The following is a 15,165-nucleotide window of genomic DNA, read 5'->3' as shown; positions in this document are numbered from 1 at the left end:
GGCGACATTCAACATGTTCAAGGTCAAATTAAAATTTGCATCTAAAAAAAAAATACAGCTGTTGCATGCATTTCACAAAAATGTAGAGAAATGTCTCTTTTAAAATTTGAATTCAAACATGTGGGTTTTTTGAAAATTAGTATCCATTGCCTAGCAACAATAATGGATGTTTTGATAAATAGTGAAAAATTGAAAAATGTTCAAAGAGAAATTGTATGAATTGTTATCTTAGAGTACCATATAAAACAAATTCTGAAGTGACAGAATGTAAATCAGACTTTATATACAAATTAATGACTATTGTACAATTACTTATCTCCATGGCAACAGCAAATTCCCCATAGCAACCAGGTAAGAAGATTAATTTTAGCAGAATGATGTACAAGTACAGTAGTAAAAAATATTTCAAATCAAGTATAAATCATATATATTATTTTCACTCTGAGAATATGAAATTTACATTTGAAATGCATGCTTGATCTTCACTTGGTTTAAAAAGGCCTTTTCATGCATGCAAAAAGCTTTAATTTTTCTTCAGGACAATTCAAGACAATTTACTGAATAGCCTGTTTTCATACTATTGGATGATTGTTAGCATTTTGCAGTAATCCATTAACTTAAAAGCTTTTCCAAAAAGAACAAAAAAGTTATAAAATATTTTAATTCAGACTTAAGTACCTGGTACATATATCTGAAGGACAAAAGCACAAATACAATTATTACAATTCCTCTAAAGAGATGGCATGTCTTGGCACTTCCATTTAGTAACCAGGATGTTATAAATTCATATTGAGCTAAAATGTTTTAAATCCTAGAAAATTACTGGTACCGCTATTATTATACGTATAATTGTTTGACTGAATATTTAAGTATATGGTTCAGAATCAATAACTGTAATCTACCACAGTAAGCTTCAAACCATCCCTGTAATCTACCACTATGAATTCAAATTAGATATTGTCACCCGCGTGGGGCAGTGATTAGAGCGTCTGCTCTAGAGTCGAGGAGTAAGGAGTTGATCCTTATGCGGAAGGTTTGAATCCATTGTGGGATGTGGAGACCATTCTTTCAGATTAGACTGTATAAACCGAGGTCCCTTGTTGCAGCAGGTGTGGCACGAAAAAGATTCCTCACGGCTCATGGCCCTGAGTGCCGAGCATAGGTTAAAATTTGCAGGCCTCCACCAACAAGTGTTGGCTTCTCCATATGAGTGAAAAATTCTCAGAGGGACATTAAACAACATGTAAACAAACAAAAACAAATGAGATATTGATTAAAATAACCTTATCTCATGATCAAATACATGTACTAGTACTTACTTCTTTGAGAGATGTCTTGCAACATCTGACTTTTTGAATCCATCCATATGAAACAGTCTTTTAGCCAACCTATGGGCTGAAGGATGATCCACACTTTTTATTGGTGGCTGATACTCAAGGAGATTTGGGTCCATGGAAGGGTCCAACGAGTCCCTCTCTGATCGATGAGAGTGGTCAGCAGACTGGACACTGTCATCCAGAGGTTTGGCACATATTTCGTGGTCAATGTTTGTATCACAGGCATTAGCACCATTCACATTGCCATGCAGACTTATAAAGCCTGGTATGAACTCCCTGTCGTGACTCCTTTCAGTCTTAGTGTGTTCTGGGGAGCTCTCCACGCTCCTACTTACATTTGTTTCTCGTGAGCTCAGTCCTTGCTGAGGGATCTGGTCCAGAGAATGTGCGACATCTTCCTCAATGTCTATGCTCACAGCAGAGAATTCACAATTTGTTCTTAATTCCTGACTTTTACTTCCTCTCACAGTTTGATGACTAGTTGACACAATTTTATCGGCACTTTTACTCGTCACCAGCTTCCCTGATCCGACGGAGTCCTTCATGGCAACGTCCACAGTTAAATCCCCATTAGAGTTCTCAGGGGACACAACTCCAGAACTGCTATCAGTCACACTAGGAGATTCACTGCCTATATTCTGTCTAATCACAGTTTGTTCAGACACATCTGATTTCACATCAGAGGACAAAGCAGAACTTTGTGAAGAACTCATGGGGCTACCTATATCTTCCACTATATCTGCAGCCAAAGTCTTTTCATGAGCATCATGATCTTCAAAACCAGACTCAGCTGACATATGGTTTGTCTTTGTAATGATTGTAAGACTAGACTGACTGTCGAAGGATTCATCAGTGCTGTCTGATGGATTTCTACTAGAGGGATTGCGGGATTTTTGAGAAGTCCTGATGATCATTTCACCCGTCATAACAAAGGTCTCAAAACCTTTTGCTTCCCCTTGAGTCTGTGCCAATCTTTTCTGGCCATTTTCCACTCCATTGATGTCCAAAGTTTCTGCATTCTGTGTCGTCCCATTATACTGTTGGTTAGCAGACACCATGGGGACAGGGATCCTGGAGGGGCTGGCTGTGACACGGTCCCCCATCATGTAAAATGTGCTCTTGCATCAGTGATTCATCTCATTTAGAGCTCACCTGCTGAAATACAAATAAATTGGTAATATAAAATTCCCTCATATACATAAGAGGTTTTAAAATCAATCACTCACATCAAAATACTACAAATAATTAAGAAATCTTGTTTTGAATATGGATATGAAAATAAATAAAATTATGACAAACCTAATTTAATATGTTAATGTATAATTGATATTCATTAGTTATGGTAAATACAGGTCATGTTGTCATACTGTCTCACAGTATCTTAAACAGGAAGTTTATGTACATTTCCAAATGAAACATCTGAAAATTAATGGTCGATCTACATGAATTTCATAGTGTATAGAATATTTCATATATCATATATAAGGTTCAGTTGCTTAAAGCACCTTGATAAATTGAAATCGAATTTGAAATTCAGGGAAAAAAATCAAGTATCAATACACATACTAAGTAGCGAGTTATTTTGGTTGGTGTAAAACTTCCTTATTTTTAATTAAAAGGCCATAAAAGACAATAGAGAACTTATTTTGAAACTGGATTTTATTAGTACCCCTGTAAACAAATTAAGGAAAAGTTAAAAATAAAATATCTTCACTAGACATACACTTTACCTAACAAGTTTGACTGATAGCAAAGAAACTATGAAGTTCAACTCATATAATAAAATAGTTATATAGAATAAAATAAGTATTATGGTGAAAAAGCAATGTGTCACTTTTTTACTTATCTTCAGACTTCTTGAGAATGTGTTGTGCTCTATTACAGGTATTGCACACCTCTGTGCATTTGCATTTAAAGAAAACACTTTTCATCTTCCTATGCAGCAAATGTACAATAAACTTTACTGGAAAACACATTTAGTCATGTCACAAGTTTTATCTTTGCATATCAGCAACCCCATACATTGATTTGTATTCATTTACACTCCTCTGTTTAAAGTAGCTAAATTTGTAACACAGGAAGGTATTCTTTTATAAAACAGGAAACATTAATGAATCCCTAATAAAAAACTTTTTTTTTTTTTTTTTGCTTTTATACATTTAGCATTTTGGAACTTTTAGTAACATTCCACTGCTTTTAATGAAATGTCTTTAAAAATAAGATAGTAATAGAGAATTACCAATATTCAATACTGATAATTATAATTATGACTTGTACTCTTAACAGCTGTTAAAATGTAGACCATGTTCAGCATCAAAGTAATTTATATATTTTGCAGACATACTATAGATCACTTGTTTTTTGTTTTTTTTGTGAAACCTTCTATTTGTGAGATTGTTATTTGGTATTTATGAACAAGACAAAATATCTACAAATTTCGGTCCTTGCTCTGTATAATCTTACCATTACCGAGACCTAATACTACCGATAAAATATATACGCAAGAATGAAATTTTTCAAGTGCAGATAGTCTTGTGTAATTAAGCGAAAATAAAGTTCTAGCGAATAAAAAGTGATTTACAGTAGTTTATAAGAATGTGAGATATACAAGTTTATTGACTCATTTTAAATTGATAAGCAATGGAATATACCAATAATTACTAATAAATAATCATGCCTGTTCTGCAAAAAAAATTCTTATTCTGAATAATTTGTTACGATGATTTAAGATTTTGTTTCCTTATCTTTATAATTTTAAAGATATCAGGGATAGAAACTCCCTAAAATTACAACTCGCAAATAATTGCGAGTACCAAGAAAGTGAACTCGCAATTTTATAAGACTACTCGCAATTTTCATATAAAGTTAAATTTATATAAATTAAATACATGTAACTGAAGGAAAAAGTAACTACTGTACAATACACAAAATGCAACAACAGTGTGACTTTTATTTAAATTACTGATTTAAATTAAAAGCATTGTGTTCTGTCATAGTATATAATTTTGCTACAGTTTCAATGCAAAAAAAAATCAACTCGCAAGTTTTTGCTAGTTACCTAATTTTTAACTCGCAATTTGGGAATTCTAACTTGTGTTTTGCGAGTTGTATATAGTGAATTTCGAACCCTGGATATGTGATTTAAATTGGTGTTTGTATTTTCTCTGAAAATTTTCCTGGGATAATGCAAAATTTTGTGCAGCTGCAAATCTCTAGACTACTTAGTATTAATTATTTAAGTCTTCTTTGGTATCATGAAAAAGGGTTAACTATACAGATGACGCCAACCAAGAAAAATTGTAACATGGAAGTCCCCACTGCTTAACAAATCTTTAATTCAGATGGACAATGCCAAGCATTAATGGGTTGATTGAATGGGTGAATCAATGTAAATATTGCATCATGACAAATATATCTGTGAGTTTGTGAGATATGGAAGAATTTTAGATCATATCTTTCATGAACTTTTAAAAAATGAAAAACATTAAACTTTAAATTTTTAATTTATAAACTTGAATATTCATAAATTGAAAATCTTTGGAGGGATTATTTTTCCTTAAAATGACAAATTAGCCTGAGATGATTTTTTTTTCTAAGTAACCGCAGTTATAATGGTACCTTTCCTGTTTGTATATATATATATATATACATGTATATATATGAAAACTTCTTGGGGTGAAATAATTACGTGACACTAAAGGAAGTTCTATTTATGGTCATCAGTGGTAGATCATACGCATATGGGTATGTCTTTTTACCACAAGGAACCACAAGGTACCACAAGGAACCACAAGGAACCCCAGGGATACCACAAGGTACCCCAGGGACACCATATACAACCTTAATTATTCTAAATATGGTAAACTTGTAAATTAGAAAAAAAATGTTTTTGAAAGACAAATTAACACTTTTAAATTAATTGTCTTAAATATAGAGGAGTTACCCCAGTTAAAAATTTATAGGTAATATTAATTAATTAAACAATTAAGCTCAATTATGCATGTTTAGTTTTGAAGAACTTTAATATTTTATACGGTGTAAATAAATAATCATGTTTTAACTATGATTTGTGTATTTCAATACGCAAAACCAAAGGACACTCACATAAAACCAAATAATATACAATTATTGCTGGTTTTTGAGGTCAATACGATGATTTAGACACCTGAGGAGTACAATATTCACCGAGCCAGAAGGGTGAGGTGAATATTGTACTTCGAAGGTGGCTAAATCATCGTATTGACCGAAAAAACAGCAACAATTGTTTTATTATATGATTCAATGATTAAATGACACACACTCATTAAGCAATCCGTGCCATCTTACTTGTTCACATCTACTGAAGTACTAGCCGAATATTAGAGAAACGGAGTTAAAAAAACCAGTTGTATTATTTTGAAATTTTTAATTCTAGTTTAGGTGCAATATAAAAAAATAAATGTCAGGCACATATATAGGATTAATTTTGAAAAAGGGGGCATTAAAAAGGAAAAAAAAATTGACAACGTACCTGAAAAATCTTTGACTAGCCCCCCCCCTCCCCCCTAAAAAAGGAAAAGAATTCTCCCAAATCAAAATTTTATTTGGTGGGATGTAAACGTACATAAACTTTTCGAGGGGAGGGGGGCTTACAATGAAATTTTTTATCCTTAAAAATTTAAATTAAAACTTAACATTCTCAAAAGGTGGGGAGAGGGGCAGGACTCCTGCAACACCCCCCCCCCCCCCCCCCGACCCCTCACCCAAGAATCTATGTGCCTTAATGTTATGTTCATATGAGTGGATGTCATATGCAAGTGAAATAACTTTCCAAAACTATTTGCATCAATTTGGAATTTCCCTATCTATTTTTAGTCCAATGTAGAATAAATAATTCCTTATATTGACCTGGAAGATCACGTGCAGGTCAATATAATGTAGCATTTTTCTAACATTGTTGGATCTCAGCCAATCAGAGAGATGGGAATTATTCAATCATATAATAATACTCTTAAGGTACCACAAGAAAATCCCAGTGTACCCTAGGATACCCAATTCAACATTAATAAATGTACATGTAAATATGGTTTATATTTGCACTTGTAAATGACACAGTAACTGTTTATTGTATATACTTCAATACACAAATCAAAAGGATACTCGCTTAAGAACCAAAGGATAGCCTTAAGTTACCACAAGGACATCCCAGGGTAACCCGAAGAATATCCCAAAATACCCCAAGGACACCCAGTTGGACCTTTATAAATCTAAAAATGGTTTTATGCTTTTGTAAATAACATAGTAACTGTTTATTGCATATTTTAATACACAAAAAAGGATACCAAGGAAAGTCTAGGTATCTGAAGAATACCCTTAAGTATCCCAATAATGAGCCATATCACTGACATCCAATTCAGCTTTAATAAATGTAAATATGGTTTATGTGCATTTTTTCATTACATCATTTAAATACATTAATACTTAAAGCTATATATGGCATATCTGAGGTAAAAAATTAAAATACGAGATAGAGTGTAGTTGAACATGATATTTGTTATTTACGTTCAAATTAAAATTTTCACTGATTCTGAACTTGAATAACCCCACGTTTCTATAGTTAAAATGACTTTAAACTGTGTCTGATATTGAAATGGGGAGTCAGTAAATAAAGCGATTATTGTTTTACCCTCAAATTTCTAATATGAAATATATGGAGATAACGAACAGTATTCAAGCTCAAAAGTCCATTATACAATACAAAATAAGAGCAGAGCAAACATGGACCTCCAAACATCAGAGGTGGGATCAGGTGCCATGGAGGAGTGAGCATCCCCTGCCGACCGGTCACACCCGCCGTGTGCTCCTTGTCATGATCAGGAAATAACGGAAAAATCCGTCGACAATTCAGTGGCCTAACAATTAGTATGAAAAACGTCAGTCAGCATTTGACTCAATGATAAATTGTATTTGCTGACAAGGTCATTGTATCGACCGTAGAACTTACGAAATGATGACTTTAAACGAGACCGCTGATATTCTTGTTTCATCAACTTATTTGTCAATAATTTACCTCGTTTTAGAAATTGTACATACGTAGAGCATGCTCTTGCGTATCGAATCAACTGAGAGATATATACCCCGTATGCAGGTGATGAAGGTATATTGCTGCATAAGTAAGGGAAGTTGACGATTGAAAAGTTAAAGTCATCACGTTTATCATAAAGCTTGGTTGTTAGATTACCATTAACGTCTTTTTCAAGTAAAATATCCAAATATGAAACAGATGTGTCAGACTCTGTGGTATCTTTGATCTCAAGTTCACCAGCTGAGGATATATCGTATCGACGTAAGAATGAAAATAGCCATTGTTAATTGACAATACGTCGTCGATATATCTAAATGTCGAGTTGAACGCCACAGCAAGTGTTTTCTTCTTTTCACGTACAAGATTTTGGACAAATTCTGCTTCATATGAATACAAAAAAAGGTCTGCTAATAACGGGGTGCAATTGGTACCCATAGGAATTCCAATAGATTGTTGGAAGACCTGGTCTCCAAAAAACACATAGATATTGTCAATCAGAAACTCAAGCATCTTTTTAATGTCAACTTCAGAGTACTTGTGTGTACAATCAGAATGTTTTTTAACAAAATAATTTTGCAAATGACCAATGACAAGGTAAGTATATTTACGAGTTCCATTTTTATTGAAAAAGCAGCTGTCAATGATATCAAAAAGCCTGGACTTTAATTTATCGTGGGGAATGGTTGTGTATAAAGTTGAAAAGTCATAAGTTTTATGAAACGCGATTGATTTAAATTGTGTAATTTACAGGAAAGTCCTATCCTTATATAAAGTAATTAAAACAAATAGAAAGATCTTTTTAATTTTAGTTAGTCTGAACTTATCAAAAATACACCATATATGACTTAAAAAAAAAAATCATAATTCATTCTCATGCAGGTTTAATAATTATAATTCACACATATTGTATTAATAAATTATCTCCTATAGGATAGTAAATAGCTTGGCTACTTGTCTCAATCTATTATACCTGGTAGTAACTGCATGGTTAGTTTTGTAGATCTATATTTATTAGAGAACAAAGTTCACTTACTAATAGGACCTTTTTTGGCCTTGTGAATTTCTGAAGAATCAAGTCTGCTCAGTCTTCATTGAAAATATGTTAAAATTTCACTTGGAACCTCAGTGACTGCATACCAATTAAAAATGACATAATTTTCTCTCTAGTCCATGTATTAATAATTATGAAGTCATGAGTTGCCTCATTTTCCTCAAATCCTGAAAAAACTCTTTAAAAACGGTCAAAAATTGAAGCTGTTTCTCAATATTTTGCATAGTCCCCAACCTCTGATATAAATTGTTTATTTATATATTGAAAGAACTGTTTCATCAGATTTTTATCCATGAAATTTTTTTTTGGATCGTGGGGTGGCTCATATTTTAATTATTAACTGAAGATGCTCAAATTCGTCCATTTTCTTCAAAATTCAGGAATATTGTAATTTCACAAAGCCTATTTTGCAATACCTGAACCCTCAAAGGAAACTTTTTTATGGGAAATGGAAGCAATATGTCTCTTCTTTATATTGAGGTTTAAAATGGAATCTTGGGACTTTGTCAGTTAATTGGTATATATAGGGACATGCAGAGCCATTTTAAGGAGTTAGTGGATTTTTTTTATGCCACAAAGAAGTGAATCCACATTGAATTCACTTTTTTTTTTTTTTTTTTTTTTTTTTACAAAATCACATGGATTTTTAATAAAAAATTATTTTAAAAAATTTTGCATACAATTTCTTTGAACTCTGAGAATTGTTATTTAAAAACCCCAAAAGAAATAATTCAGACTGAAACATTATCATTATTAAGGGAGATCTGTCAAGTTCCCCACAAACCATAAAGTTTGGTATTTTTTTAAAAAATATTTTTAATTGATGCAGGAAAGAATGGGTTATACATTTATTTTATTTTTTATAAACAATTTTCAAAATTATTGCCCATCTTTAGCAGACTGTAGATCTGTAGAAAAGTTGAAAGTACCAGGGTAGTAGAAACAAGACTCAAGTTTGGAAAAAATGTGTCAGCTTCAGGTATTTTTGTAAAACATATTATTTTATTTAACAATTTCCAGCTAAATATAGTGACACATATCCTATGTAAATGGTACAAGAAAAACTTATTAAGTTTGTTGATTATATAAAACCCAGGTATTTTATCACCAACCATGCAGTTTTACATTTGTTTATACACCTAAGGTATGGTGTAACCAGTCCTTGTGTACCTTGTGTATACACAAGTTAATCACTGAAAACTGTTGATCATCACTGATGATTACCTGAAATGTGGATATATGCATGCATGCAAACAAGAAATCTTGTACACAAGAGAGTTCTCCATATGTCACTGAAAATAGATGTATGCTAGCTATCATTTCTATATTCCATATAACTTCTCTTAATTGAGATGATCATGTTCCGTACAATCTATAGACATTCATACAATGCCATGAATGCATGATGATTTATTTTTTAATAAATGTATCAATCTACCGTAATATAGAGAAATTTAATAAGTTTGAATTCATTTCCATAACAAAGAAACTCACAACCTTGGACTCCCTTTTTACATGTACATGATTGTTTTTATATTGTATTAAGGAATAAATGCTATGAAAACAATGAACGAAAATGTTTTGTTGAGAAAAGTTTTTGTGTTTATATATATATATATATTTAGTTTTTCTAGTTTATTTCCTGCGATTTTTACCCAGGAATTTTTTTCAAAAGCAGTGTAGTTTTAGTAAATTAACTGAAATTATTGTTGTTTACTTACATTTGGATATATAAGGAGTGTGAATTCAAAAATTGGAAATTTTGGAGAAAATTCAGTTTGTTTTAACATATTTTTCCAATTATAAGATCATAATATGTATATATACATTCTAGTTGAATACTTTTTAAGTATATCAATAGAATATACAAATCCATAGAAAAGTTTCAGAATTAATTTTTATTAACCAGTGTTAACAGAATTTTATTTGAAAAATTAGAACTTTTTATTTAAAAAGACAAATCTCCACCAAAAATTTGATCATATACAGACAGTCAGACCATAAATTTAACTCATGTAGAAAGTTTAATAAATTACGTGTTAAAATTAATTCCCAACAAATTACTTAATATCAATTTATATAAGGCAATTCTGAAAACTAAATAAGGCAAAAAAAGAATTTTGAAAATGTTATTTTTTTTAAATACAAGATTTGGAAGTGATTCTATTTAACCTCGATCATTTTGTTGCACTAGCTCCTGACTTCTGATATGTTTTCAAAAAAACATCATCTTAAATTTATAACACACTCATTTTTTTTTATTTTGTAATTAAAGGCACTTCATTGTTTGGAAATTGTAAACCATTTATGGGTAGTTTTTCATACTTTCTAGACTTGAATGAGGATGCAAGTTTTTTTCCCCCAAATCATCTATAGTTGCACTTCTGACATAAATAATTTATTTTACCTGACCCCTGGGCCACAAATTTTACAATTGATAGAGAGCTCAATTAATGCTTATTACATTCATGTCAACAGTTTGACTATTGGATTTCCAAGAGTAAAGAAGAAGATTTTAACAATTGCATATACAATGTATTTTGATGGTTTTAGTCCCATCCTTCAAGCCCAGAAGGGGAGAGGGGTCAAAGACCATGAAATTCAAAATTCATGTTTCCCTTTACCTATAAAAACTGGTTAACTTTACCCATAAAACTGGTTAAAATTGGTTCAGTGGTTCAAAAGAAGCTGAAAATTTCAACATTTTATGACCAATGAACAACAAACATAAACAAATCACAATTGGTAGGTCAACTGAATGACTCAGGTGACCTAAAAAAAATTATATTTACAATAAACAGTTTACTTTGTAATTAACAAATGAACATAAATCATATTTAGATTTATTAAGGTTGAATGGAATGTCATTTATTAATCTAAGTGGTTCTTTGGGTTTGTTTGTTGGGATTTCATCATGATCCTAAATGTCCCTTGGGGTTCTTTTATTCTTTATGTTTTGTATTATACAAATATACAATAAACAGTTATAATTCATAATTAACAAGTGCATTTAAACCATGAAAAGATTTTTTAAAAGTTGAATTGAGTGTCATTTGGATTTTCTTTCAGGTACCTTGGCTTATCCTAGTGGTACAGGGGTTATCATTAGGATTCTTCTTGGATATCAACTTTTGGTTTGTGTATTGACTACTGCAATACACAATTAACCATTAACTTTTTGTACATCATAAAAAGGTACAATAATTTAACTGTTCCTCTGAACTATAAATGCATAATTTAGCTTAAATAAGTATATTTACTTTTAAATTTTTAACTTGGATAACTGCTCTACATTTAAGACAATTAAAGTGTTAAATTGCCTTTCAAAAACATTTTTTTCTAATTTACAAGTGCATATAAACCATATTTAGAATAATTAAGGGTTGTATATGGTGTCCCTGGGGTACCTTGTGGTATCCCTGGGGTTCCTTGTGGTATCCTTGTGGTTCCTTGTGGTACCTTGTGGTTCCTTGTGGTAAAAAGACGCACCCTACGCATATGAATGTTTAAATTGTTACAAAGGGAGTCTAAAGGAAATACATTACTAAGATAAATATTTCTACATGACTGAACACACATACTGACAGCAAGCTTGATTACTATAACATCAAATAGAAATAGTGATTGGTAACAGTTGAACAGAAATACACTGTACTTAATCAAAATCTTGATTCAATCATGCTAAACCAGTATAGGCAATTCTTGCAAGTTTCACAATATCTTGTCAGATGTTGGATTTCATAAGTCAACTTTTGAATATAATATATCTCTAATGTTATGAAATACACAACAAAACCTTTATTTATCGATCAAAAGAATATTCAAAATCTGTTATTAGCACTTTTTATACTCTTTATCTTAGTATAATAAATGTTGTATATTCAAAATCACACTTACTTCTATAACAACAAATAAAAATAACACAAAATCTTTATTTATTGAAGAAGTTGCCTATCCCGTTAGTATAAATATGTCTTTGGATAAACTAACTTTTCATTTATGTTTTGAAAAAAGAAAAATTATTTCTAAAATATATCTTCAGCAAAATCCACTGAAATCTATGAAAAATATTGTACATATTATGATAGATAGAATGTTCTATCGTTAAAATGATAAATGTCCTACAGACCCGGTTTAACAATAGAATGCGTTCCGTGCATTGTCATTGTAGCAAAGAAAATATGGGAGATAACTCTTAACTCAGTGCATTTACTATGAAAAATCCCAAGAGTTCCGAATGTCACCATGGTGTGTAAATTCAAAATGAGTAAAAAACGTTGGTGAAAAAGTGTTGAATTCCTCCATTATATGGATTTAATTTTTAGATGAAAGGTATTTACAGTCTCAAAAGGGTTTGTTATGATTAATTTGACTGTTATTTTCAATGCAACTTCATTAATTTTCTCCAAAATCATTTCGGAGTGATTCTGCAATTTTCTGCTACATTACGGGTATATGGGAGGCATTCTAACTGTGGTGAGGGCCTGTCCCGAGACACAGTTAGATTATTCTAAATAATATTAAGACAAAAAATGTTTTGGGAGATGAATTTAAAAAAATTAAAAAGCATACACTGACAAATGAAATATCCTTGACTGTATACTTGCATGTCTCTGTAGCCAGATGGTTACTCTGTTTATTGCATTTTTACCTGAACCAAGTTCATATCATATTTCACCGAGATAATTCGGGATATATACTTAGTCTACATGTTATTGTGCTATGAAGTCATTTGTGTAAGCAAACTGTGACTTTCATGTGAATTCTTAAACGAACATCTGGATAATATTATCTAGTAACATCTTTGGCTTTGCCTTAGCTTCGCTTATCTAAAAAAAAAAAAACCAACACATCTTTAATGGATGGAGAATAAAATCAACAGTCAAAAACTGGTCAGTCCTACAATTTACCTTAATCAGTCATCGTTGGTGTAATAAGGTGAGAAATTCCAGTATTCTAACAACTACCGAAGAAGAAAAATTCTAATAAATAAGTAATCCTTTTCCATCCAAAATCAACAGGAAACCAGCTAGAGAGTTAACTTCCGGTGTAGGATAATGGCCGCAAAAGCCATGCATATTCCTTATCAGGAATAAAATTGTACATATAACCTTATGCCGAGAAAATATGCATTATTTTTAAAATTATTCTTAAAAGTATGTTGTAATTTTAAACAAATATTCTATTAAACGTGCCAAAAAAAAATTAGCTATGTATATGTATCATGTAGAACTTTAGTGCCCCCCCCCCCCCCCAACGATGATGTGCACAGCGGCCTTGACATTGTGAAGATGCCTACAGAATAAATAATAGTGAACTCCCAATGTAGCAAAGTAAAAAATAAAACTAAGCTACAAATACTTTTAAACGTGTTCAACTTTTTTTTTAACTCTCTACCATGTTTGTTAGTCCCCCCCCCCCCCCCCACTCCTTCATGAAAAAATATATATTCAGTAAAAATTCAGCAAAACATTGCTGTGACGTCATATTCCTTTATTCTTGCAGTCCAAAAGTTTACCCGTAGCAGCCCAATAATAACAATTATCATTCCACTTTAAAGCTATATATATAAATACAAATAAATACAAATATTTATTGGCGCAAACACAATTGCAATAATTGGCAAAGGCACAACACATTATAAGAATCATCAATTGTTCATACATAAATATACAATATTTTAGTATAGAATGTGAGGCTATACATAATTATAAATCATACATCATTTGTATAATAATTATGTAATGCAATCATTTCTAGATACAAGACATTTTTTAATAAGTGAGTGTGTTATTTTCAGTATTTCTGGACTATGGCTATTAAAGCAAAGCTTAACTTTTTGAGTATAAGACATATTTGATATTTTTCCTTGAAAAAAATTCATCAAGTTCCTTTCAAAAGTTAACCTATGATTATTGTATTTATGGCAGCTGAATAGAAATGAAATTCATCTTCAATCTCCCTGTGTTGCAAATATTACAAAATCTTTTATCTGTGGGTATAGACAAATGTCTCCCTTTTTCTATGGCAGGGTTATGTGCACTAAGTCTCAACCTGCTAATAATTGATCTTTCTGTTTTCTCTTTTAATATATCAGTGTATCCACAGCATTTGAAATTATGAAAAACAACTTGATAAAATTTTAGTTTTTATGAATTATGAATCTTTGCATATTCCTCTTGTAAGCATTGATCTCATATTCTTTATTTTATGTTTCTCAGAAGTGATTTTATTGAATTTTCTTTTTTGGTAATGAATGAAAATCCTAACATTGAAAATTGAAAAAATATTTTTAGTCCATGAGTTTGTTTTGACTGTTGCTTTATAGATTTTAAATACTAAAGTATTCTTGGGAGTAAAAAGATGGTTCCAAAATTTTATACTTGGAAAATGAATTCTTGTCCACAGGGGATGTCTACCTAAATCTGCTCTGCAGGGGGCATTAGTAGTTTTACAATGTACTCCTAAAATTTCCTTAATAAACTTCATGTGAAATTTTTCAATTATAGAATTTTCACCAATGTTATTATAAATACCCCAGATCTCACAGCAATAAAGAAGAACTGGTGTTATAATTGAGTCAAAGAGTTTTTCCAAACGTTTGCATGGATTATCCAAACCAATGGTTTTCTTAATCTTAAAATAGGCTTTTCTGGCCTTTTCCATAAGTACTGACACAGCTAAGTTCAGATTTCCATTACATTTCAAGGCTA

At 31.4% G+C, this 15,165-nt stretch overlaps 1 protein-coding gene across 5 annotated transcripts in view; it reads right to left on the bottom strand.

Annotated features, from left to right (window-relative positions):
- The window catches only part of LOC133184182 (PH and SEC7 domain-containing protein-like), a 36,075-nt gene extending 22,691 nt beyond the window's left edge, over positions 1-13,384 (bottom strand). For 3 of the 5 annotated variants that reach the window (XM_061319100.1, XM_061319101.1, XM_061319103.1), the window contains exons 1-2: positions 13,363-13,383; positions 1,320-2,492 (exon numbers count right to left, since the gene is read on the bottom strand). In XM_061319100.1, the coding sequence (XP_061175084.1) occupies positions 1,320-2,443 (1,124 nt within the window). In that variant the 5' untranslated portion in view covers positions 2,444-2,492; positions 13,363-13,383. Of the gene's footprint in view, positions 1-1,319; positions 2,493-13,362 lie in introns of all 5 variants that reach the window. The other 2 variants (XM_061319098.1, XM_061319099.1) reach the window with 2 other exon arrangements.
- Between the last annotated feature and the right edge of the window lie 1,781 nt (positions 13,385-15,165).

Source organism: Saccostrea echinata, unplaced genomic scaffold (assembly GCF_033153115.1).
Source record: "Saccostrea echinata isolate AGI-Se365-2 ecotype Australia unplaced genomic scaffold, CSIRO_AGI_Sech_v1 ptg000010l, whole genome shotgun sequence".
NCBI classification, from domain to species: Eukaryota; Metazoa; Mollusca; class Bivalvia; order Ostreida; family Ostreidae; genus Saccostrea; species Saccostrea echinata.
Note: the sequence above shows the minus strand (reverse complement) of the source record. Positions and strands in the feature narration are given on the sequence as shown.